The sequence below is a fragment of the Rhinoderma darwinii genome, chromosome 1, assembly GCF_050947455.1.
Source record: "Rhinoderma darwinii isolate aRhiDar2 chromosome 1, aRhiDar2.hap1, whole genome shotgun sequence".
NCBI classification, from domain to species: Eukaryota; Metazoa; Chordata; class Amphibia; order Anura; family Rhinodermatidae; genus Rhinoderma; species Rhinoderma darwinii.
The window spans coordinates 665,606,135-665,630,366 of NC_134687.1; the positions used below are offsets into that span (position 1 = coordinate 665,606,135).

Sequence of the window (24,232 nt, forward strand, 5' to 3'; positions counted from 1 at the left end):
GACTGAGTGTATTTTAAAGTGTTATACAAAGCGTTATAAGGCTGGAATGGAGTCAAGTCATGGCTTAAATGTCTTCCTGCTTTATCCACTTCTGACTTAGGCTGGAAACACACATGCAGTGTTTTGAGCCAAATACGAATGTCAACTTTTCTATTGTGAAACAAGATCACAATTTTTTTTCAATCCTAACAGAAAGTCCCAGTAAAATCTCTGAGGGAAACTTTACGTTATTGCTAAATTATAAAGTAGAAGATGAAGATATGATGCAGCAGTCTTCAGGAGAAAATCGCATTACCCTTAATGTACATCCAGTACTTCACAGTAAAGACCTATCATATAATTTCACTAATCATGAGGAACCTTCTCCTGACCGATCACAGATTGTTACCAGAAGTACAGCTCAGAAAGGGGGTAAAAGGTTTCAATGTGGTAAACGGGTCACAAAAATCTCAGGTCTTTTAACAAACAGAAGAATTCACACAGGAGAGAAGCCATATTCCTGTTCAGAATGTGGGAAATGTTTTACAGATAAATCACATCTTGTTAGACATGAGAGAAGTCACACAGGAGAGAAGCCGTATTCATGTTCAGAATGTGGGAAATGTTTTACAGATAAATCACATCTTGTTAGACATGAGAGAATTCACACAGGAGAGAAGCCGTATTCATGTTCAGAATGTGGGAAATGTTTTACATATACAGCAGGTCTTGTTACACATGAGAGAAGTCACACAGGAGAGAAGCCGTATTCATGTTTAGAATGTGGGAAATGTTTTACAAATAAATCACATCTTGTTATACATGAGATAATTCACACAGGAGAGAAGCCGTATTCATGTTCAGAATGTGGGAAATGTTTTACAGGTAAATCAAGTTTTGTTAAACATGAGAGAAGTCACACAGGAGAGAAGCCATTTTGATGTTCTATATGTGAAAGATGTTTTACAAAGAAATTTACATTTTAGATCTCCGCAGAGAATTCACATGGAGTAGAAACCATAATCTTGTTTAGAATGTGGGAAATGCTATAAGAGCAAAAAAAAAAAAAAGATTTTAAACACATCAGATTATTCACAGACTTTAACCCCTTAGTGACCAGCCTATTTTAGGCCTTAACCCGTTAGTGACCGCCAATACGCCTTTTAACGGCGGCCACTAACGGGCTTTATTCTGATGCATATGCCTTTTTACGGCACTGCATCAGGATAAGTAAAACGATCAGGGAGCTGTCAAATCTCCCTGCTCTCAGCTGCCAGAGGCTGTGTGTATCGATCTCACCCGTTTAACCCTTCGGATGCGGTGCACAATAGCGTGCACCGCATCTGAGTGGTTTTGGAGAGAGGGAGGGAGCTCCCTCTCTCTCCCACCGACACCCGGCGATACGATCGCCGAGTGTCTGTGTCTCCAATGGTAGCCAGGGGCCTAATAAAGGCCCCCAGGTCTGCCTCGAGCGAATGCCTGCTAGGTCATGCCGGAGGCATGACCTAGCAGATGCCTGTCCGTTTAAACGGACAGGGAGTAATACACTGCAATACAAAAGTATTGCAGTGTATTATAATAGCGATCGGAGAATCGCATATTAATGTCCCCTAGTGGGACTAGTAAAAAAGTAAAAAAAAAGTTGAATAAAGTTAATTTGAAAAAAAATTTGAAAAAAAAATGAAAAACCCAGCTTTTCCCCTTACAAACTGCTTCACTATGAAAAGAACAAAATAAAGTTAAAAAGTTACACATATTTGGTATCGCCGCGTCCGTAACGACCCCGACTATAAATCTATTACATTATTTAATCCGCACGGTGAACGCCGTAAAAAATGTAATAAACTATGGAAAAATTGCTGTTTTCTGTGAATCCTGACTTTAAAAAAAATGTGATAAAAAGTGATCAAAAAGTCGCATCTACTCCAGAATGGTACCAATAAAAACTACAAGTCTTCCCGAAAAAAATTAAAACGTTACGGCTCTTCAAATATGGAGACACAAAAACAAATAATTTTGAAAAAAAAGCGTTTTTACTGTGTAAAAGTCGTAAAACATACAAAAACTATACAAATTTGGTATCGTTGCAATCGTAACAACTTGCTGAATAAAGTTATTGTGTTATTTATATCACACGGTAAACGGCGTAGATTTAAGACGTGAAAAAGAGTGGCGAAATTTCAGGTTTTTTTCTATTCCCCCCCCAAAAAAGTTAATAAAAGTTAATCAATAAATAATATGTCCCCCAAAATGGTGCCATTAAAAAATACAACTTGTCCCACAAAAAACAAGACCTTATACAGCTATGTCGACGCAAAAATAAAAAGGTTATAGCTCTTGGAATGCGACGATGGAAAAACGTAAAAAATGGCTTGGTCATTAAGGTTTAAAATAGGCTGGTCATTAAGGGGTTAATGATCAAGCTATTTATTCAATTTTTCTATCGTCTCATTCAAAGAGCTATAACTTTTTTATTTTTGTCGACAGCTGTATAAGGTCTTGTTTTTTGCGGGACAAGTTGTATTTTGTGACAGCACCATTTTGGGGTACATAGAATTTATTGATTAACTTTTATAAAAAAAAATTGGGGGGGAATATAAAAAAACAGCAATTTCGCTACACTTTTTTGCATCCTAAATTTACGCCGTTTACCGTGTGGTATAAATAACGATTGCAACAATAACAAATTGATATAGATTGTGTATGTTTTACTACTGTAAAAACACTTTTTAAAAACAAATTATTTGCTTTTGCGTCTCCATATTTGAAGAGCCATATCTTTTTTTATTTTTCCGCCGATGCAGTTGTATGAGGGCTTTTTTTTGCGGGACAACTTTTTATTGGTACCATTTTGGAGTACATGCGACTTTTTGATCACTTTTTATCATATTTTTTTAAGGCAGGATTCGCAGAAAACAAGATTCACTTGTGGCAGATTTGTAGCATAAATTTCTGAAACTGTAAATAGTTCTATACATCTGAGTGGGGTTGTTTCTGCAGCACGCACATGGATTCTGAAATCACCATTCAGATGAGTGGAACAGCGGCAGACATTTCTGACACAAAACTGCTATTTGTGAACTGGAATCACACATGCCGTTTAGCTCAAAAAAAGCGCATGAAAAACTGCACCTCAAAGCCAGAAGTGGATTCAGCTGTAAAGAGAAGTGTAAGGGTATGTTCACACACACTATTTACGGACGTAATTCGGGCGTTTTGCCCCGAATTACGTCCGAAATAGCAGCTCCAAACCATCGGCAAACATCTACACATTCATTAGAATTAGTCTTACGATGTTCTATGCAGACGGTCATTTTTTTTACGCCCCGCTGTCAAAAGGCGGGGCGTAAAAAAGACGCCCGCGTCAAAGAAGTGCCTGTCACTTCTTCAGACGTAAATGGAGCCGTTTTCCATTGACTCCATAGAAAAACAGCTCCATTTACGTCCATAATGGACGCAGTGAAATAGTGCCTCAACATGCCATCATGGCTGAAAATACGGTGCTGTTTTCTCCTGAAAACAGCCCCGTAATTTCAGCCGTTACGGACAATGCCGTGTGAACATACCCTAAGTCCTTCATTTATATTTCCCAATACTTTTTAATACACTCTTAGATTTGCCTAAAAAAAACCTGAATGTGTGATTCCAGAATTAGACAGGATCCAGGAGGAACGTGTCTCATTTAAACCCCTGACGTTTGGTTTCCCTCTGTTAGTGAAATGTGTGGTATCACCATGCCAAGAACCAGAGCGCTCTGAGGCCTTCAGAAAGGTTATAGATGTCTATGATTCAGGAAAGGGAAGATGTCTAAAATCTCCACATGTAGATGGTTTTCTGGACAGTGGAATGATTAACATCTAATACTTATAGCATTTTCCCTTTGGAACATGGAAATACCAGTAGACCCGTCACAGAATGGCCAAAAAAAAGAAATGGAGGATTCTTGAATGGCCAAGTGAAAGCCTAGTTCTAATTACCATCAAGATGCTGGGGGGAGATGTAAAACTGGTTGTGCATGCTCCACATGAAAGAGTAGGAAACGTCATCTCCCATTTAAGAGACTAGTAGACCGTAAAGCCCCATTCACATTTGCACATTTTATACAGTATTTTGCATCAGTATTTATAAGACAAAACTAGGAGTAGATCCAAAACATGGAAGACATGCAGATCTTTCCATTATACTTTTCTCTGTTTATGTTCTGCTCCCAGTTTTGGCTTACAAATACTGATGCAAAATACTGACCAAAATATGCAAGTGAGAATGAGGCCTTCTAAAAGAAATGCCTGCTGGAGGCTGTTTTTGCCAAAGGGGCAGAACTAGGTATTTGAGCCGTACAAGGAAGTGGCATATCTGGGAGGTGTTTTTTTTTATTGCAAAATTATTCCAAATTCATTTTATGAATTTTTCTTTTATCTTTCTATACTGTATGAATGAAGATTAAATATTAATACACATGTGAACAGATGTAAAGAAAAAATATTACATGGGGTGTCTTTACGTGACTCTAGTCGGAGACTTCGACACTACAGGATCCATACATGTGTAGTTTTGGAGGGTAGAAGAATGATTGTGAGTAAGACTAAAACGACATTAGGGTTTCACCTTAAACATGAAAAACGTTATAGTTGTGTTACCATCCACAGATCAGGGTTTACACTAACTACCGTTCCTGTCCTGACACAGCCGCGCAATGATCGCCCATCATCTTACACTAAACCTTATGTGTAACGTGTTATTAGAATTTTATTTTGTAATAAAGTGCTTGTTTCTCACAATGTTTTTTGTTATTTTCGGTGTTCGTTGAATTGGGTTATATCAATGTACCTAAAAGGGGTTATCTGTCTGTTTACAAGGCAATGATGTCACATCACATGGTAAGGATTGGCTGCCTTGGACACAAGACAAAGTGTCATGACACCGCATAAACATTTAGAAAGGGGAAGCTGCAATGTGAGAATGCTGCAGAATAAAGGAGTATTCCCAACACAGGATATGGCATTAATGTCTGGTAGATGCAGGTCCCGTCTCGCGGACCCCGCACCTATGTGGAAAATAGGGTCCCCTGACCTGCCTGGTGAGTAGGCTGCTGCATCATGGCGAAGAATGAATCGAGAGTTGGCCGTGAATGGGCATACACTAGATCCATTTTCCTAAAAAAAAGTCTTGGTTTAAGGCCTCAGATCTAGATTTTTCCGGTTTAAGAGGTCCACAACCATGTTTTCTGATCCTTTTAGAGGGACTGATGAGAGGGACAGATTTTCCTTGGCCCAGATGACATAAATAGTATTGTCAGACAGAATCCTGACATGGTGATGTCTTGATTGTAGAAAGGTCAATTTTGCGGTTTTCCAGACCGCTCTCAATTCCTAAGAACAACAAGTAGAACCTTAACCCCTTAATGACCGGGCCATTTTGCACGTTAATGACCAAGGATTATTTTTTGTTTTTTCACGGTCGCATTCCAAGAGTCGTAACTCTTTTTTTATTCCGTCGACATAGCCGTATAAGGGCTTGTTTTTTGCGGGACGAGTTGTATTTTGTAATTGCACCATTTTTAGATGCTTATAATATATTTATTAACTTTTATTAACTTTATTTTAGGAGGGAATTGAAAATAAGCAGCTATTCCAGCATTAATTTTCACGTTATAAGTTTACGCCGTTTACTATGCAGCGTAAATAACATGTTAACTTTATTCTATGGGTCGGCACGATTACAGGGATACCAAATATGTAAAGGTTTTATATGTTTTTTCTACGTTTGCACAATAAAAACCCTTTTAGAAAAAAATTACTTGTTTTTGCATCGCCGCGTTCCAAGAGACGTAACGTTTTTATTTTTCCGTCTGTGGCCGTACGTGGGCTTGATTTTTGCAGGACAATGTGTAGTTTTCATTAGTACTATTTTGGGGTACATAGGACTTATAGATTAACTTTTATTTTATTTTTTATGGGGGGAATGAGAGAAAAGAGAGAATTTTGACGTTGTTTTTTTGCGTTTTCTTTGGACGCCGTTCATCCGGCGGTTTAATTAATATGTTCATTTTATTGGTCAAGTTGTTACGATCGCGGGGATACCATATATGTGTATGTGTGATTTGTTTTGACCGTTTTACTAAATAAAACCACTTTTTGGGCCAAAAAAGTAGTTTTATTTGATTTTGACTGTAATTATTATTTTTATTTTTTTCACAAACTTTATTTAACTGTTTTACATTTTTTTTTTTTAGTCCCACCAGGGGACTTCACTATGCGATGTGCGGATCGCATATATAATGCTTTGGTATACTTCGTATACCAAAGCATTATTGCCTGTCAGTGTAAAACTGACAGGCAACCTGTTAGGTCATGCCTCCGGCATCGCCTAACAGGCAGATGCTGAAGGCAGACCTGGGGGTCTTTGTTAGACCCCCGGCTGTCATGGAAACCCGACGGCGACCCGCGATTTGTTTGCGGGGGCGCCGATCGGGTGACAGAGGGAGCTCCCCCCCTATGTCAAACACATTAAATGCCGCTGTCACTATTGACAGCGGCATTTAATGGGTTAAACTGCCGGAATCGGCGCGCGCTTCGATTCCGGCAGTTGCAGCAGGAGCCAGGCTGTGTATAACAGCCGTGCTCCTGCCGCTGATCGCGTGGGTACAGTCTCAGTACCCGCACGATTACAGGACGGATATATCCGTCCTCCTGCGCGAACTAGCAGCTGCAGAGGACGGATATATCCGTCCTTCGGCGTTAAGGAGTTAAACCAATTGAGCGGGTTCAGCCAAGATAACCATTCCGGAAAATGCAATTCGGATTGAGCGTTACTTTTCCGATATCGTTCCTTTAGCTCCTGTGCCTGTTTAATACCTTAAGCAACTTGCATCATTCCAGTAGGATTGATATAGTGACAACATGCTGGTCCTACTATTTGACAAAGTCCTCCTTGTGATGCGGTTAGATAATCCAATGCCATAGTGTGTTGATTAGTAACAGTGGCGGATTAAGTAGACCATGGGCCCTGGGCTGTTACCCAAACTTGGGCCCCCCTTCCTCACCGCCGCCCTGCCGCGCCGTAACTATTTTTAACACTACCTTTTTGGGCAAGCATTAACAGTGTTACGATTTCCCTTGTCACAGCGCGGTGTCCCTACATACTGACAGTATCACACTGTGCAGGGACACATCCTCCTGACAAGGGGAATTGTCTATCAGTCCTGGACTGCAGAAAGACTTTTTGTGAAATACAAGGATTCCTATAATAAAAATGTCAGGAGAGGTGACAGATTCTCTATAAATCTAGTGACTCACAGGTGACGACGTCTCAGATTCTAGTAGTTTTTTTCCTCTTTTCTTCTCCATCCGGTCCAGCGCTCATGACGACTTCTCCCGGCCATGACTCATTTCTGCAGAATTTGCCACTCAGACGTCTCCTCACTTTTCCAACATTTCCACACCTATAAACGAAAATAAAGTTATCATGGTGCCACATAGTGTACCCCTAAATATAATAGCACCAAACACTGCGCCTGAATATAATAATACCACACACTGTAAAACACCATACACACAGCCCCCTGTACATAGTGCCACACACAGCCCCTGTAGATATTACACACCCCCATAGATATCGCCATACACAGCCCCCTCTATATATCACACATCCCCCCCCCATAGAGAGCGTTACACACAGCCCCCTATAGATAGTGCCAAACAGCCCCCCTGTAGAGAGCGCCACACAGCCCTCCCCCTTGTAAATAGCACCAAAAAGCCCCCCCTATAAAGAGCGCCACACACATACCACTGTGGATAGCACTACACAGCCCCCCCTTGTATATAGTGGCACACAGCGCTCCACCTTGTATATAGTGGCACACAGCGCTCCCCCTTGTATATAGTGGCACACCGCGCTCCCCCTTGTATATAGTGGCACACAGCGCTCCCCCTTGTATATAGTGGCACACAGCGCTCCCCCTTGTATATAGTGGCACACAGCGCTCCCCCTTGTATATAGTGGCACACAGCGCTCCCCCTTGTATATAGTGGCACACAGCGCTCCCCCTTGTATATAGTGGCACACAGCGCTCCCCCTTGTATATAGTGCCACAAGGTTATGTACACATTTAAAAACTTTATATTCTAATTATATATATAAAAGTATGTGTGTGATTGATTGATTTCATTAAAAAATATTTTTACTTTTTGAGATACAGCTGCTTTGTATCCTGTATCCGTCAGGTCAGCAGGACTGACAGGATCAGTGACACGCAGGATCCACCTCAAATCTATCACATCTAAGATTATAATTTAGCGCAGGGCCCGTTTCACTGATCCCGTCAGTCCTGCTGACCTGACGGATACAGGATACAAAGCAGCTGTATCTCAAAAAGTGAAAATATTTTTTAATAAAACGGAATTACAAGTTGCACCAAACACACATTTTTATAAAAAAAAAACAAAAAACGACGTGATTTTTGCGACGTTTTTTCCGTAGACAATTGCTATTTTAGAATTTTTATTCATAAAGTTTGAAAATAATAGTAAAAAAATAAGCTTTTTTACGTTTCAGCTATTTTTTTTGGTAATAACAGTTTTACCCTAAAATAGACCTTTTATTTGTAATCGTCATTGTTTACCGTAAATTTTAATATATTACATGTCTATATTAGGGTAATTGGGTCAGCGCTAGCGTTACAACAATGATTGGCGGGGGGGAACGTTTTTTTTGGGGGGTGGGTATTTTATGTGTATTTATTATTTCTTTTTTTTTGCACTTTACTTTACTATTTTTTTATTACTATGGTCTGTCCCCCAAAAGGTCAAAGAAGACCTTTGGGGAACTTTATATATATTTTTTCTTTATTTTACACCAGGTTTTTCCACTGTAACTGGGGCTGCACAGCAGCCCCAGTTACAGGGGAAATCAGCCCTCTCATAGTGACGATTGTCACTAATAGGGCTGTGCTGGGTCTAGTTAGACCCAGCAACAGTCTGTCACTAACGGCACCCGGTGATCATGTGACCAGTCACATGATCACCGGGAGGAATAGAGACAGCGCCGCTGCTGCTGTCTCTATTCCTATACACAGCGTTCATTGAACGCTGTGTAAGAAAACATCGGAGAAGACAGAAGCAGCGAAAGCTGCTTCTATCCTCTCCTCAGGGTCCCCGGCAGTCACTGACAGCCGGAGACCCGACATTCAGCTGCCCGATCGCGCGGGCAGCAAGTTAAAACCCGAGCCGTAGAAAGTCTATGGCTCGGGTTTTAAGGACCCATCCCTGACCGCTGGCCGTAAAAATACAGCCAGCGGTCGGGAACCAGTTGGGTAGGAGGATAACTAACCTCAGCGCCGGTGACCGCCCGGCTCTTCTCTTCTCTTGCAGCTTTGGAGTAACAGAACAGCCGTCCGTCGCTGTTCTGTTACTCAATGGCGCACTTGTCAGGGAGGCGTGTCCTACCCCTTTCCCGGCCAATTCCCTGCTCCTCCCCTCCTCATCTTCGGAAGTTAGCAGCGCTAGCGCGCTGAATAGGTTTGGAAGATGTGCGGTTCGGGCTGCCATGGGCCCCCTGGGAGCCTCGGGCCCCGGGCGGCCGCCCGAATCGCCCATATGATAATCCGCCACTGATTAGTAACTACTATTAATTGTTTAGTATATGCAGAAGTAACACTTATAGCATGAAAAAGATAGTCAGTAATATTATGGAATACATCTGCTAAGGCTTCCATAAGTTGGCCATTTTGAGTAGTTCTGAGTAAAGAAGTGACTGGACTACCAACGATAGGCAGAGCCATCATTAACTCTTCCTTCCAACCTATGTGTAATAATTGTTCTGTATGCTGTACCTTAAGACTACGTTTACTTAACATATGTTGAGGAATATTCTGATACAAGAATTGATCAGACTTGCACGTCCAGGTGGCAGGTTCTATTCTTGCTAGGGTACATGTTCCCCCAGTCCCCTCAGGAAGCCATCTGTAAGCATTATTTCCACAGATTATATAGATTCCTTTCGGGAGTTGAAATTGTCATTTGACTAGTGCATTAACAATAGATGCCAAAAGAGTAGGGTTAGAATAGAGACACCAAGAGTCTGGGTCATTGGTAGTTACCCATTTGTAATATGCAATAGGGTTACATCTGAGGGGGTTTACTTTTTTCTTTGGATCGATGGACATTAGTTCTGCCCCATCTCCTTCCATTCCTGCGGTATCTCCTTCATCTTCTTTGCTTATGGCAAATGCTTCTATGGCCTCACAATGTTCCCTATTCCCAAGTGGAAATTTATCAGCATGGTGCCAATTAGAATTATGAATTTTCCTTACTAGTGAGTGATCTATTTTCTGATCCTCTAAACTCTTACTGGCAAAACTTATTTTTAGGTTTTCTACAGGCAGTCTACCAGTATGTATAAACATCATCTCTTTTGTTCCCCAAATTCCATCTTGTTTTCTAAAATCAAACCAATTCCCCTGCTTGGATGTTAGGTTCGCTTGCCTCCAGGGATACTGCACCCATCCAGCAATGGGCAATGCCATTAGAACTTTTCCCTTGGGTTCCTCTATATCCAATGGTTTCATCACCCAACAATTATCTTGGAACAATTCCTGTTCTGAGACAGGAGTAGCAAAGTATGGCATAGACCTTGCAGACATAGGAGAATATGTACATATCCAGCAATCATTACGAAAATATTTTGCTAAAACTGCTCAAATTTAGCTATAAATGAAGGAACTGCTCCATGTTTCGGGGGCAAGAGAGGGTTCCCCATTTACAAATGACCGAGTCAGGTATCTTATTATTTGTCTGTGTAAGTCGAACGAATGGATGCCTAGGTCGATTCCATCAGACCCGCGGTTCATTGCTTATTATGAAATGCTCTGGGACAGCATTGTGGAAAACAATTATTTATACCCATTTTAGTGAAAAAGGTATAATTTTTTGGCCCGCTCCGCGGGCTACATCTGTTTTAAAGGCTCAGAACACTGCTGTGAGTACCACCCAGTAAGTACCTTTATGTGATATTTTACTGTGAGCTCTATGTCAATCGCCTGAGATCCATGAGTGAACCTGGCAGTTAATGATAGAACTGCTGGTTTCAGGGCTTCAGAACTTTCATCCTGTAACCAGGCATCAAACATCAATATACTTTCTCTACCCCCTCACTGTAAAGCCATAGTGCTTACATAGCACCCAGAGTGCAATTTTGACATTTTAGGGCGGTAACCCCAAAATGTGAGTGCCCCCCCAAATTTCATGTGAAGGCTCAGAACACTGCTGTGAGTGTGCCACATCAGTAATGCATCAGTATTTTTAACCACACCGTTTGTGTAAAGTGCCATCTGGGCCATCAACGCATCTGTGGTGATCCACAAAATAGGATCTAGCATCTCTGGTGATGCAAAAAAGATGAAGCCGGCATCACTGTAGATGCCAAAAGATCAACCTGTCATCTACAAAGATGACGTTAAAACCAGTTACGATTTAATTCTAATAAATAAACGATATCATAAACAATAGTAGTGCAAAAGCCCTTATTTTTTATACGCATCTAGCCTTTGACGCTCTGACCTACCATATAAAAACTCAGGCCAGCAGGATAGATGTAGCTCGTGGAGCGGGACAAAAAAATTATACCTTTTTCACTATAATGGGTATAAATAATAATTTTCCACAATGATGTCCCAGAGCATTTCACAACAAGCAACGAACCGCGGGTCTGATGGAATCGACCTAGGCATCAATTCGTTCGACTTACACAGATTAATAAAAAGATACCTGACTCGGTCATTTGCTGTACATGGGGAACCCTCTCTTGCCCCCGAAACATGGCGGAGTTCCTTCATTTATAGCTAAATTTGAGCAGTTTTTGCAAAATATTTCTGTAACTGTTTATTGTGAAGTTCCGAGCCCTGGAACGTTCATGCATCACCATGTCCTGAGTATGTCTACCACAACTCATGACCCTGTGTTGTGCGGTTCGCCCAGAAAAACGTCGTCACGACGGCTGTATTTTAGGCTCATTTACAATAAAGAAACAATATCTAATAAAGAAAGAATATCTGAGAAACTAATCGTCCAAAAGCCTTAACATTTTATATACTCATAAACCTTTGACACTCTTACCTACACCCTAAAAAATCAGTGCACACAAACAAACGTAGCCCGCGCTGCCCGAAAACCTTTCCTATTTCCTGAAAATAGTTACAAATAATCATCCCTAGAGTTTGGGTTCCTTTAGGGTTCTTGCACACCACTATGAAACATCCCACAGCCTATACCTGACCCCTGGGCTCCTTTACAAGCCTATTGAACATTTTACAAACAGCAATGAGCCTCCAGAGCTCCTCCATAACTCTATATTTCACTGTGTTTTTTTCACAGATCCATCTAAAAACAGATTTGACACGGATTTGAAACAGAACCGTGGGTCCGATGGACGTGATCTAGGCGTCCATTCGTTCACCTTGCAGAGCTGAACAATATGACACTTGGGTGGGAATGTGGCATCTGTGGGCTTTGTAATCAACCCAATATATATATTTGTCTGCAGTGTAAACAAATTAGATCAGGAGGAGAATCTCAGTGTTCCTTATTACCTAGTCCAGGAATGGATTCTATTTCCACGCCACTGTCCATTGTAAATGTCCGTGGACCCGAAATAAGAATGCGCCTCTTCAAAGATCGGGATACATGGTGCGTTGCAAATTCTGAATTGCAAGCACATGAGGGAAAGAGGGGAGGAGAAACAATGGGTATTACTAGGGCACTGAGATCTAACACATGGGTATGTGAGTGTGGAAACAGTCGCAGAACAGACACCTCACAGTACAGCTCAAAATGTAATACAGGCAGGCAACCTCCGACTGCTCCTCACCATGAGGTTTTCCCAGTTATAACACAGGTTTCTGTAAGTCCTGTAGAGGGAGGGGGCACCCTAAAACAGAAACCACTACCTGGTATAAACCATGGAGCAGGAGTGACCAGTTGATAATGGCAAGGGAGTTACCAGATCTATATAAGAACCCAATGGGTTTCTTTAAAGGGGTGGAAAGGATATGTCAAAACTATAAAGCCACCTGGAGTGATTTGGCTTCACTGTGTACCATATCTGCAGGCACACCAATAGTCAACAATATACAGAAAGTAGAAATAGAGGGGGGGAGTGCCATCAGTGGAAGAGCAGAAAACAAAGAAATCTGGTCAAATATTTGTTCAGGGACTCCAGGTATTGGCAAAAAACCTTGCAAATGAGTTGTCTACAGGATTGCCTGAGGCTTTCCAGGGTGTTGAGTAGTCAGTGGATAAATATTATGCACGTTGTACAAGCATATTTGAAGACCAGCATTTTGATGTACGTACTGCTTCTGGTAAGGATGCTCGTATACTAAGGACTTGTTTTATTAATGGGTCGAGGGAAGACCTCAGGATAGAGTTACTGAAGATACGTCCAGAATGTATGTTTACTCCTGTAGAGCAGTCACTTGTAGTAGTCAGAAGTAATGAGGAACAAAATAATAAAAAGAAACAGAAGAAAATGCAAAAACAAGCTGTTGTGCCTATTATAATGTCAATAACAGCACCTCCTAATGCAAATATTGTGCCTGAAGTTAGAGGTATGGAATTTAAGCAAAGAACTGGAATAATTAATACTGAAGAATATAGGAGGAAGGGACTATGTTTTGGGGGTGGAGGTAAGGGACATATGAAAAGGGATTGTCCTTCTAGACAGAGAGTTCGAGCACAGACGCATGTGCAAATGGTTGATACTACCCAGATGCACGATGATTCATACTAGGAAGAAGGCAGACCCCAAGGTGCTCCCGTTGTAATGGTCCCACCACAACCAGGACCAAAAACTGCAGTTAAATTGACACTACCTCATGGGAAACGTATACATTTTTTAGTAGATACTGGGGCAAGCCGGACTATTGTTAAAACTAAGGATGTCCCTTCACAATTTGTGACAAATACTGAAATAACAAGGACTGGGTTAGGGGGAAAACCATATGTTATGAAGCAAAGCAAGCCCCTAAAGATACGTCTTGCAGATACTACAGAAGTATGTGCGCAACTGTTAGTGTCTGATAGTTGCCCAGTCAATCTGTTAGGAGCCGATACATTGTCAGCCGTAAATGGAACTACACGGTTTGGAAGGAAAGGAGTGTCCGTAACCGGACCACTACCAGAAACTTTTATGACTATGATGATGTATCTGGATAACTTGGAAAATCAGACAGAACCCGGTGATGAAGAGGTGAACCAAATGTTGTCTCATGTACCTTCCTCTTTATGGGTAAGGGATATAACTGATGTTACAACACCAGTTAAAATTAAGTTGAAACCAGGAACTCTACCAATTACAATCACACAGTATCCCCAGAGCAGAGAGCAGAAAGCTGCTATTACCACCCAACTGGAAGAATACCTAAAGATGAGTACTATAAGGGAATGTCGATCCCCTGATAATACGCCACTTTTTCAAGTAAAGAAAGAACAAGAAGCAGGGAAGGTACAGGCATATTGGATGGTTCATGTTAAGGGAACTTAACAAATTGATGATTATTGATGCTTCTATTGTATCGCAACCCCCACACTTTGCTGAATCAAATTCCCCCTAGTTCAAAATATTTCACAGTCATAGATTTGGCAAATGCTTTCTTTTCAGTGCCAGCTGATAAGGAGAGCCAGCTTCTGTTTGCATTCACTCATGAAGGGAGACCATATTGTTGGACCCGATTGCCACAAGGTGGCGCTACTTCTCCTTCAGAAAATAAAGATACACAATTACTACAATATGTGGATGACTTACTCTTATGTACAGTAGAGAAAGAAATTTGCTTAAAAGAAACTTTATCTCTACTTCTATTCCTACAAGGGGAGGGGTGTAAGGCTTCTAGAGAAAAGCTACAAGTAGCCAAAACAAAGGTGATTTTCTCAGGACATTGCATCACTCAGCAAACTAAGCACATCACCCCTTTACGGAAAAAAAGCTATTTCCCAGGCACTAGAGCCTTCTAATGTAATGGAATTGAGAACTTTTCTGGGACTTATAGCTTACTGCAGAGAGTGGATACCATCTGCCTCTTCTTTAAAGGAAGGGTGTCGCGGAAAAAAAAAAATTTATATTAATTTGCTTTTAGTGTTTTATTAAAATACATTTTATTTATTTGTGTTTGTGTTTTACTTTTTTTTTTTTCTAACTTTTTCTTCACTATGGGGGCTGCCATTTTTTTTTTCATCTCTGTATGTGTCGATTAATGTCACATACAGAGATGGAATACGGCACATACATCCCCATAGAGAATGCGAACAGGAGCCGTTCCATTCACTATGGTGTACGCCGTCTGTGTGGGAACGGCGCATGCACCGCTCCCACACAGTCCAAATGGAAGGTCTTTGGCCGAGCGACATCCGGCGCCATTTTCTTGTGGACCGGAAGCCGCGGCCGGACAGTAAGATGACTACTTCCGGTCGCGGCTTCCGGACATGTGTTCTGAAGCAAGCACTAGGAGCGGAGGGAGCAGACGGAGCGGACGGACCGAAGGGAGCGGCGGCGGCAGGAGCAGGTAAGTTATGTTTGTGTATGTTCGTGGTTTAGTGTGTGATTACCACTGTATGCAAGCCTACTACACTGTGTATTCGCTCAAAAAATGGCGGCACACAGTGTAGGAGGTTTGAACATTCAATCCTCTCCTTTCTCCTGGGACTAGCCAGGATAAGGGAGGGGGGATTCGGTGAGCTCACTAGAGTGAGTGTGTTTACACCAAATTTGCAGCATAAAGCAATATGGTTGCTTTACCACATGCCAATGCTGCAATTTTGGGAATTGCTCCCTCTAGTGACCAGCACAGGAAATGTTATAAATTAGAATCTAATTTATAATATTTCCTGACTTGTGAAAAAATTAAAAAAATTAGAACAATGTCTAATCATGTATATAATAACTAAACAAAAAATAATAATTTTCTAGCGACACATTCCCTTTAATGCAACCGCTGTTTGATGTTCTAACAGTTTGCAATAAAGGATCACCTTTTTGCCTCACACTGGAGGCAAAGAAAGGGTTTAATGCTCTCACGTCAGCTATAGTGTCCGCCCCAGCCCTGGGAATTCCCAACAATGATTTTCATTCTAACATATTTTGTCACGAGGCTGACGGACATGCCAAGGGAGTTTTGACTCAAAGCCATGGGGGAAAGCATCGTCCTCTGGCTTATTATTCAACCCAACTAGATGTAGTAGCACGGGGACTCCATCTTGTATCCGAGCAGTAATAGCTTGTGCCGTGTTAAAGGAAAAAGTCACTGACATAGTATTAGATCATGCTCTTGTAATACAGGTTCCACATTCAGTTCAAGAATTGTCACAGGTAAAAACTAAGCATTTGTCAATGGCTAGACTCACTAAATATGAAGTAGCTTTGTTAACTCCTCCTAACTTAACCATTAAAAGATGCATTACACTAAACCCAGCTACTCTGCTTCCAGAAGTGAGAGCAGAACAAGATATCTCACAGGAACATGACTGTTTTGAGCTAATGAAAATTGAAACTAAGGTGTTGGAAAATGTTACTGAGACACCTATTCCAGATGCAGACTTCTATGTAGATGACTCCCGCTATTATCAGGAAGGAAAGCCATATACAGGATATGCCATAGTAGACTCACAAAGGGAGGTCAAGTGTGGAGCATTGCCGGCTGGCATGTCTGCACAAGAGGCTGAACTAACAGCACTCACTGAGGCGTGTATCATGGCTGAAAATAAAATTGCAAATGTTTATACAGACTCCAGGTACACATTTGGCATAGCTCATGACTATGGACCAATATGGCACAGCAGGAACTTTGTTGGTTCCTCAGGTAAACCTATTAAAATGCAGGATTAGTTGCTCAGCTCTTTCGAGCCCTGGATCTACCTAAGCAGGTAGCTATCATTAAAGTACAGGCACATACAAAAGAAAGGACCAAGGAAGCTGAAGGAAATCGCAGAGCGGACATTGTGGCCAAAGCTGCCCCCATACTTCCTCTCCCCGTGACGGCCTATGCTGCAGAATCAATGCAAGAGGCTCGGGAGATGGAGCTGGACTTGTTAAAAAAAAGTTACAGGCGCGAGCTCCAATTGTGGAGAAAGAGAGTTGGCAAAGGAAAAAGGCTGTAAAGAACGAGAGTGTTCTGTGGGAACTAGGCTCTGAGCTATGTATCCCGAGGGTGCTTCACCCTATGTTATGTACTCTCTCTCATGGCCCTAGACACCAGTCCAAGGTTGCAATGGTAAGTCAAGTTGCTCAAGGTTAGGTGGCCTCAGGATTCAACAATGCCGCTGCTAAACATGTCCAGAGCTGTGCCATTTGTGCCTGCCATAATGCTGGTAAAACTGTGAAGTTGCCACAGAAGTACACCCCCAAATCATTATACCCGTTTCAGAGACTACAAATAGACTTTACTCAGCTTCCCAAGGTGGGTGTCTATGAGTATGTCCTGGTATGTGTTGACCTATTTTCAGGATAGCCTGAAGCTTGGCCTTCTGCTAAAGCTAATGCAAAAACAGTGGCTAAAAAGATTCTTTCAGAAGTAGTATGCAGATATGGGATACCAGAAGTCATTGAAAGTGACAGGGGTACCCATTTTACATCAGAAATCCTTGAATAAATCATGCAAGCCTTTAATATCACCCAATCGTTCCATACTCCATACAGGCCAAAAAGTAGTGGGAGGGTAGAAAGACTAAATGGGACATTAAAATTTAAAATTCAGAAAGTAATGGCAGAAACTAATAAGCCATGGACTGAATGTTTACCTATTGCCTTACACTCTGTCCGCATGACCCCAACCATGAAAATGAGACTAAGTCCTCATGAAATTTTATTTGGCAGTGCCCCTAAAACTGGCTTGTATTTCCCTCAACAGCTTCAGTCATTATACTCAAATATGACAGAATATGTAGGGTCTCTACAGAAAAACCTGCAACAGATTCATAATTATGTTTTCAGTTCTATTCCAGATCCCTCCTCCATACCCGGTGCACATCAACTAAAACCTGGAGATTGGGTTACGGTTCGAAAGCACGTTCGCAAATCACTGAAACCGCGATTTGTAGGTCCATTTCCGGTCCAACTGATCACCCCAACTTCAGTATAACTGGAAGGAAAACCAACCTGGATACATGCTTCCCATTGCAAGAAGTTTTATAAGGAATAAAGACATAATGGGAAAGTATTTCTTATTATCTGTGTTTCTAATGAGCATGATGATATGTGGTTTTGTAAAAGGATATCAGCAGCTGGGGGAAGAGGAGTGGGACAATAAGTTCATTAAGTACCACGGTATAGTAACACAAACTACAACCTGACTGATTGCTGGATATGTACAGTAAAGGAAATAAGTATTTGATCCCTTGCTGATTTTGTAAGTTTGCCCACTGTCAAAGACATGAACAGTCTAGAATTTTTAGGCTAGGTTAATTTTACCAGTGAGAGATAGATTATATAAAAAAAAATAAAAAAAATAACATTGTCAAAATTATATATATTTATTTGCATTGTGCACAGAGAAATAAGTATTTGATCCCTTTGGCAAACAAGACTTAATACTTGGTGGCAAAACCCTTGTTGGCAAGCACAGCAGTCAGACATTTTTAGTAGTTGATGATGAGGTTTGCACACATGTTAGATGGAAATTTGGCCCACTCCTCTTTGCAGATTATCTGTAAATCATTAAGATTTTGAGGCTGTCACTTGGCAACTCGGATCTTCAGCTCCCTCCATAAGTTTTCGATGGGATTAAGGTCTTTAGACTGGCTAGGCCACTCCATGACCTTAATGTGCTTCTTTTTGAGCCACTCCTTTGTTGCCTTGGCTGTATTTTTCGGGTAATTGTCGTGCTGGAAGACCCAGCCACGAGCTGGATACATATAGAAATAATTGTACCAACAATAGCAACGCGTTGTCATGGAGACCAGAAGCGACACAGCCGGGAAGGAAGTCAAAACGCCAGTGGAACGCAAGGTGAGACGCACAGCAAGCATCTCATAGGGCGCAGGCAGGACAAGTGTTTGTTTATGACACCGCAGGGAAGGAAATCAGAACGCCAATGGAACGCAAGGTGAGACGCATAGGCCGTTGTCATGACGACCGCTATCAAAGGAGATACGGTGGCCGGGAGAGTCCAATCGAACCCATGGAACGCACAGTGACACGCAGGGCCGCGCATACAGACAACCTAAGGGTTGCAACGAAACGAGGTCCGGAGCATCACGAAAATGTAAGTAGAAAGATTATATTTAGATGTTATTCTGTCAATAATGTGCGGACTATTGAAATAATGGTCATTTTGGTAGGAAAAAATACAGGTATTGTCTGGAGTGCTGATGAAATAAGAAAATACAAGAGAAAACTGGACACCTCCTCTATAAAAAAAGAATAACATATTAAAATGAAAAAGAATTAAGCAATATTAATAAGAAGAAGCTCATATGTAAAAATGCTTTAAAAGGTGAATTTTTTAAAAATAGTGAAGGATATCAGTCCAATGTAGATTCTGCGATGTCATTGAGGCCATTTGGATACAAGGTCCCCAGTTTGTAGATCCAAAAGTTTTCCCTTTGTTTTAACCTAATGAACCTATTGGATATATCTACAGGAATATACTCAATAGGGGTGACAGTTATGAGATCAAAGTTACATTTATGCTTTATAGCAAAATGGCGTGATACACTATGTTTGGTGTATCCACTTTTAACATTGAACCTGTGTTTGTTGATCCTGTCTCTGAGGGTTTGGGTAGTACGGCCCACATATTGTCGATTACATGGACATTGGAGAAGATATATAACATAGCTGCTTCCGCAGTTTAAAAAGCTTTTTATCTGAAACTTTTCGTTAGTTGACATAGAAGTAAAATCCGTTTTTTTATTAGTAATACTCAGGCAGCACAGACATCTCGTTCTCCCGCAGCGATATGAACCATTCATTTATGGTCACATAAAGAGACCCTATGTAATATTTTTTCTTTACATCTATTGCCATGTGTATTAATATTTAATCCTTATTCATACAGTATAAAAATATGAAAGAAAAATTCATAAATTGAATTTGCAATAATTTTTTAACAAAAAAAAACCCCACCTCACAGGTAAGCCACTTCCTTGTACGGCTCAAATACCTGGTTCTGCCCCTTTGGCAAAAACAACCTCCAGCAGGCTTTTCTTTTATAAGGCCTCATTTACACTTGCATATTTTGGTCAGTATTTTGCATCAGTATTTGTAAGCCAAAACTGGGAGCGGAACATAAACAGAGAAAAGTATAATGGAAAGATCTGCATGTCTTCCATGTCTTGGACCTACTCCTAGTTTTGTCTTATAAATACTGATGCAAAATACTGTATAAAATTTGCAAATGTGAATGGGGCTTTACGGTCTACTATTCTCTTATAGGGGAGATGACGTTTCCTACTCTTTCATGTGGAGCATGCACAACCAGTTTTACATCTCCCACAGCATCTTGATGGTAATTAGAACTAGACTTTCACTTGGCCATTCAAGAATCCTCCATTTATTTATTTATTTTTGGCCATTTCGTGGCGGGTCTGTTGGCATTTCCATGTTCCAAAGGGAAAATAGTCAAACTATTAGATGTTAATCATTCCACTGTCCAGAAAACCATCTACATGTGGAGATTTTAGACAACTGCCCTTTCCTGAATCATATACATCTGTAACCTTTCTGAAGGCCTCAGAGCGCTCTGGTTCTCGGCATGGTAATACCACACATTTCACTAACAGAGGGAAACCAAACGTCAGGGGTTTAAATGAGACACGTTCCTCCTGGATCCTGTCTAAGTCTGGAATCACACATGCAGTTTTTTTTAGGCAAATCTAAGAGCGTATTAAAAAGTATTGGGAAATATAAATAAAGGACTTACACTTTTCTTTCCGGCTGGATCCACTTATGGCTTTGAGGTGCAGTTTTTCATGAGCTTTTTTTTTAGCTAAACTGCATGTGTGATTCCAGTTCACAAATAGCAGTTTTGTATCAGAAATGTCTGCGGCTGTTCCACTCATCTGAATGGTGATTTCAGAATCCATGTGTATGCTGCAGAAACAACTCCACTCAGATGTATGGAACTATTTACAGTTTCAGAAATTTATGCTACAAATCTGCCACAAGTGAATCTATCCCGAGGGTAAGAACAGACGGAACGTCAACCACAACCACATAGATGACAAATGGACACACGATTAGGCGGTAAATATTGGGGTATTACAAGAAAAACTGGCCATTCGCCACCAGATCTGGGCGTGATTTTGGGCACCAACCTTGATTCTAATTCAGTGATAAATACACTTATGACATTTCCTTTCATGAAAATAAATCTGTGAATGTTTATTTTATTCAATTAGAAAGTTACTTTGTTAAGTGTTTATTTTTCTTCAATTCCATCACCTTCATCTTTTTATACTGTTTTAATGAAAGTCAAATATAAAATGTCCATATACAGTGAAGGAAATAAGTATTTGATCCCTTGCTGATTTTGTAAGTTTGCCCACTGTCAAAGACATGAACAGTCTAGAATTTTTAGGCTAGGTTAATTTTACCAGAGAGAGATAGATTATATAAAAAAAACAAAAAAACAGAAAATCACATTGTCACAATTATATATATTTATTTGCATTGTGCACAGAGAAATAAGTATTTGATCCCTTTGGCAAACAAGACTTAATACTTGGTGGCAAAACCCTTGTTGGCAAGCACAGCAGTCAGACGTTTTTTGTAGTTGATGATGAGGTTTGCACACATGTTAGATGGAATTTTGGCCCACTCCTTTTTGCAGATCATCTGTAAATCATTAAGATTTCGAGGCTGTCGCTTGGCAACTCGGATCTTCAGCTCCCTCCATAAGTTTTCGATGGGATTAAGATCTGGAGACTGGCTAGGCCACTCCATGACCTTAATGTGCTTCTTTTTGAGCCACTCCTTTGTTGCCTTGGCTGTATGTTTCGGGTCATTGTCGTGCTGGAAGACCCAGCCACGAGCTATTTTTAATGTCCTGGTGGAGGGAAGGAGGTTGTCACTCAGGATTTGACAGTACATGTCTCCATCCATTCTCCCATTGATGCGGTGAAGTAGTCCTGTGCCCTTAGCAGAAAAACACCCCCAAAACATAATGTTTCCACCACCATGCTTGACAGTGGGGACGGTGTTCTTTGGGTTATAGGCAGCATTTCTCTTCCTCCAAACACGGCGAGTTGAGTTAATGCCAAAGAGCTCAATTTTAGTCTCATCTGACCACAGCACCTTCTCCCAATCACTCTCAGAATCATCCAGATGTTCATTTGCAAACTTCAGACGGGCCTGTACATGTGCCTTCTTGAGCAGGGGGACATTGCGGGCACTGCAGGATTTTAATCCATTACGGCGTAGTGTGTTACCAATGGTTTTCTTGGTGACTGTGGTCCCAGCTGCCTTGAGATTAATAACAAGTTCCCCCCGTGTAGTTTTAGGCTGAGCTCTCACCTTCCTCAGGATCAAGGATACCCCACGAGGTGAGATTTTGCATGGAGCCCCAGATCGATGTCGATTGACAGTTTTGTCTTCCAGTTTCTTACTATTGCACCAACAGTTGTCTCCTTCTCACCCAGCGTCTTACTTATGGTTTTGTAGCCCATTCCAGCCTTGTGCAGGTCTATGATCTTGTCCCTGACATCCTTAGAAAGCTCTTTGGTCTTGCCAATATTGTAGAGGTTAGAGTCAGACTGATTGAGTCTGTGGACAGGAGTCTTTTATACAGGTGACCATTTAAGACAGCTGTCTTTAATGCAGGCACCAAGTTGATTTGGAGCATGTAACTGGTCTGGAGGAGGCTGAACTCTTAATGGTTAGTAGGGGATCAAATACTTATTTCTCTGTGCACAATGCAAATAAATATATATAATTGTGACAATGTGATTTTCTGTTTTTTTTTTAAATATAATCTATCTCTCACTGGTAAAATTAACCTAGCCTAAAAATTCTAGACTGTTCTTTGACAGTGGGCAAACTTACCAAATCAGCAAGGGATGAAATGTATGTTAAAAACAATAAGTTTACATTGTCCTTAGGGTCAGTCTGGATTCTCCTGCAGTGCGGGGGAATTTATGAATACAGTAATAAGACGTGAGGTTCATGGTGACAATTTGGCTTCTCTGCTTTGTAAGTAAACCAGGCTCTTCTTTTCTTCCTTATATCCACAATATGTTTTCTTCATAGATCCCGGTCACAGTTGATCTCAGGTAAATATAATTTGGGTGTTTGGCAGATCCAGACTAATTCCACCTAAAAAAATAAATAAACACTTATTGGCTGTTTAACCCATTAGTGACCGTGAATACGCCTTTTCACGATCCCTGATCTCACGGGTGAGATAGATATCAGTTTAACCCCTAAGATACGTCACTCCCTCTCTCAATACACTGGCACCCTGCGCATGATGGCAGAGTGCCGGTGTTCTATGGCAGCCGACATGTAGAGTATACCTGCTAGGTCATGCCAGAGACATGGCCTAGCAGATGCCTGTCCGTTTTACACGGACAGGCACTAATACCAAAAATACAGAAGTATTGCAGTGTATTATAAAAACGATCGGAGGATCGCTTGGTTAAGTCCCCTGGTGGGACTAGTAAAAAAAAAAAAAGTTTAATAAAGTTAATAAAAAAAAAAAAAAACATGAAAAAAATTAAGAACCCACTTTTTGGCCTTACAAAATGCTTTATTATAAAAAAAGAAAAAGTAAAAAAGGTACACATATTTGGTATCGCCGCGTCCGTTACGACCCCAACTATAAAGATATTAAATTATTTAACCCGCACAGTGAACGCCGTAAAAAAATAAAATAAAAAAAAATGCAAAAATCTACGTTTTCTGTGAATGTGATAAAAAGTGATCAAAAAGTCGCTAGTACCAATAAAAACGACAAGTTGTCCCGCAAAAAAAGCCCTCATACAACTGCATCGGCGGAAAAATAAAAAAAAGATATGGCTCTTCAAATATGGAGACACAAAAACAAATAATTTTTTTTTAAAAAGTGTTTTTACTGGGTAAAAGTAGTAAAACATACAAAATATAGAAAGTTATTGTGTTATTTATACCACACGGCAAACGGCGTTAATTTAGGACGCAAAAAAGTGTGGCAAAATTGCTGTTTTTTTCTATTCCCCCCCAAACATTTTTTTATAAGAGTTAATCAATCAATAAATTCTATGTACCCCAAAATGGTGCTGTCACAAAATACAAC

At 40.8% G+C, this 24,232-nt stretch overlaps 2 protein-coding genes across 2 annotated transcripts in view; both read right to left on the reverse strand.

Moving 5' to 3' along the window:
- The window catches only part of LOC142664704 (uncharacterized), a 358,460-nt gene that overhangs the window by 126,326 nt on the left and 207,902 nt on the right, over window positions 1-24,232 (reverse strand). The gene's annotated exons all lie outside the window — the stretch shown is intronic.
- Window positions 22,978-24,232, reverse strand: part of LOC142664715 (zinc finger protein 878-like) — a 33,858-nt gene continuing 32,603 nt past the window's right edge. Inside the window, exon 8 of the mRNA XM_075843995.1 lies at window positions 22,978-23,274. Coding sequence (XP_075700110.1) covers window positions 23,228-23,274 — 47 coding nt within the window. The 3' untranslated portion in view covers window positions 22,978-23,227. The remainder of the gene's footprint in view (window positions 23,275-24,232) is intronic.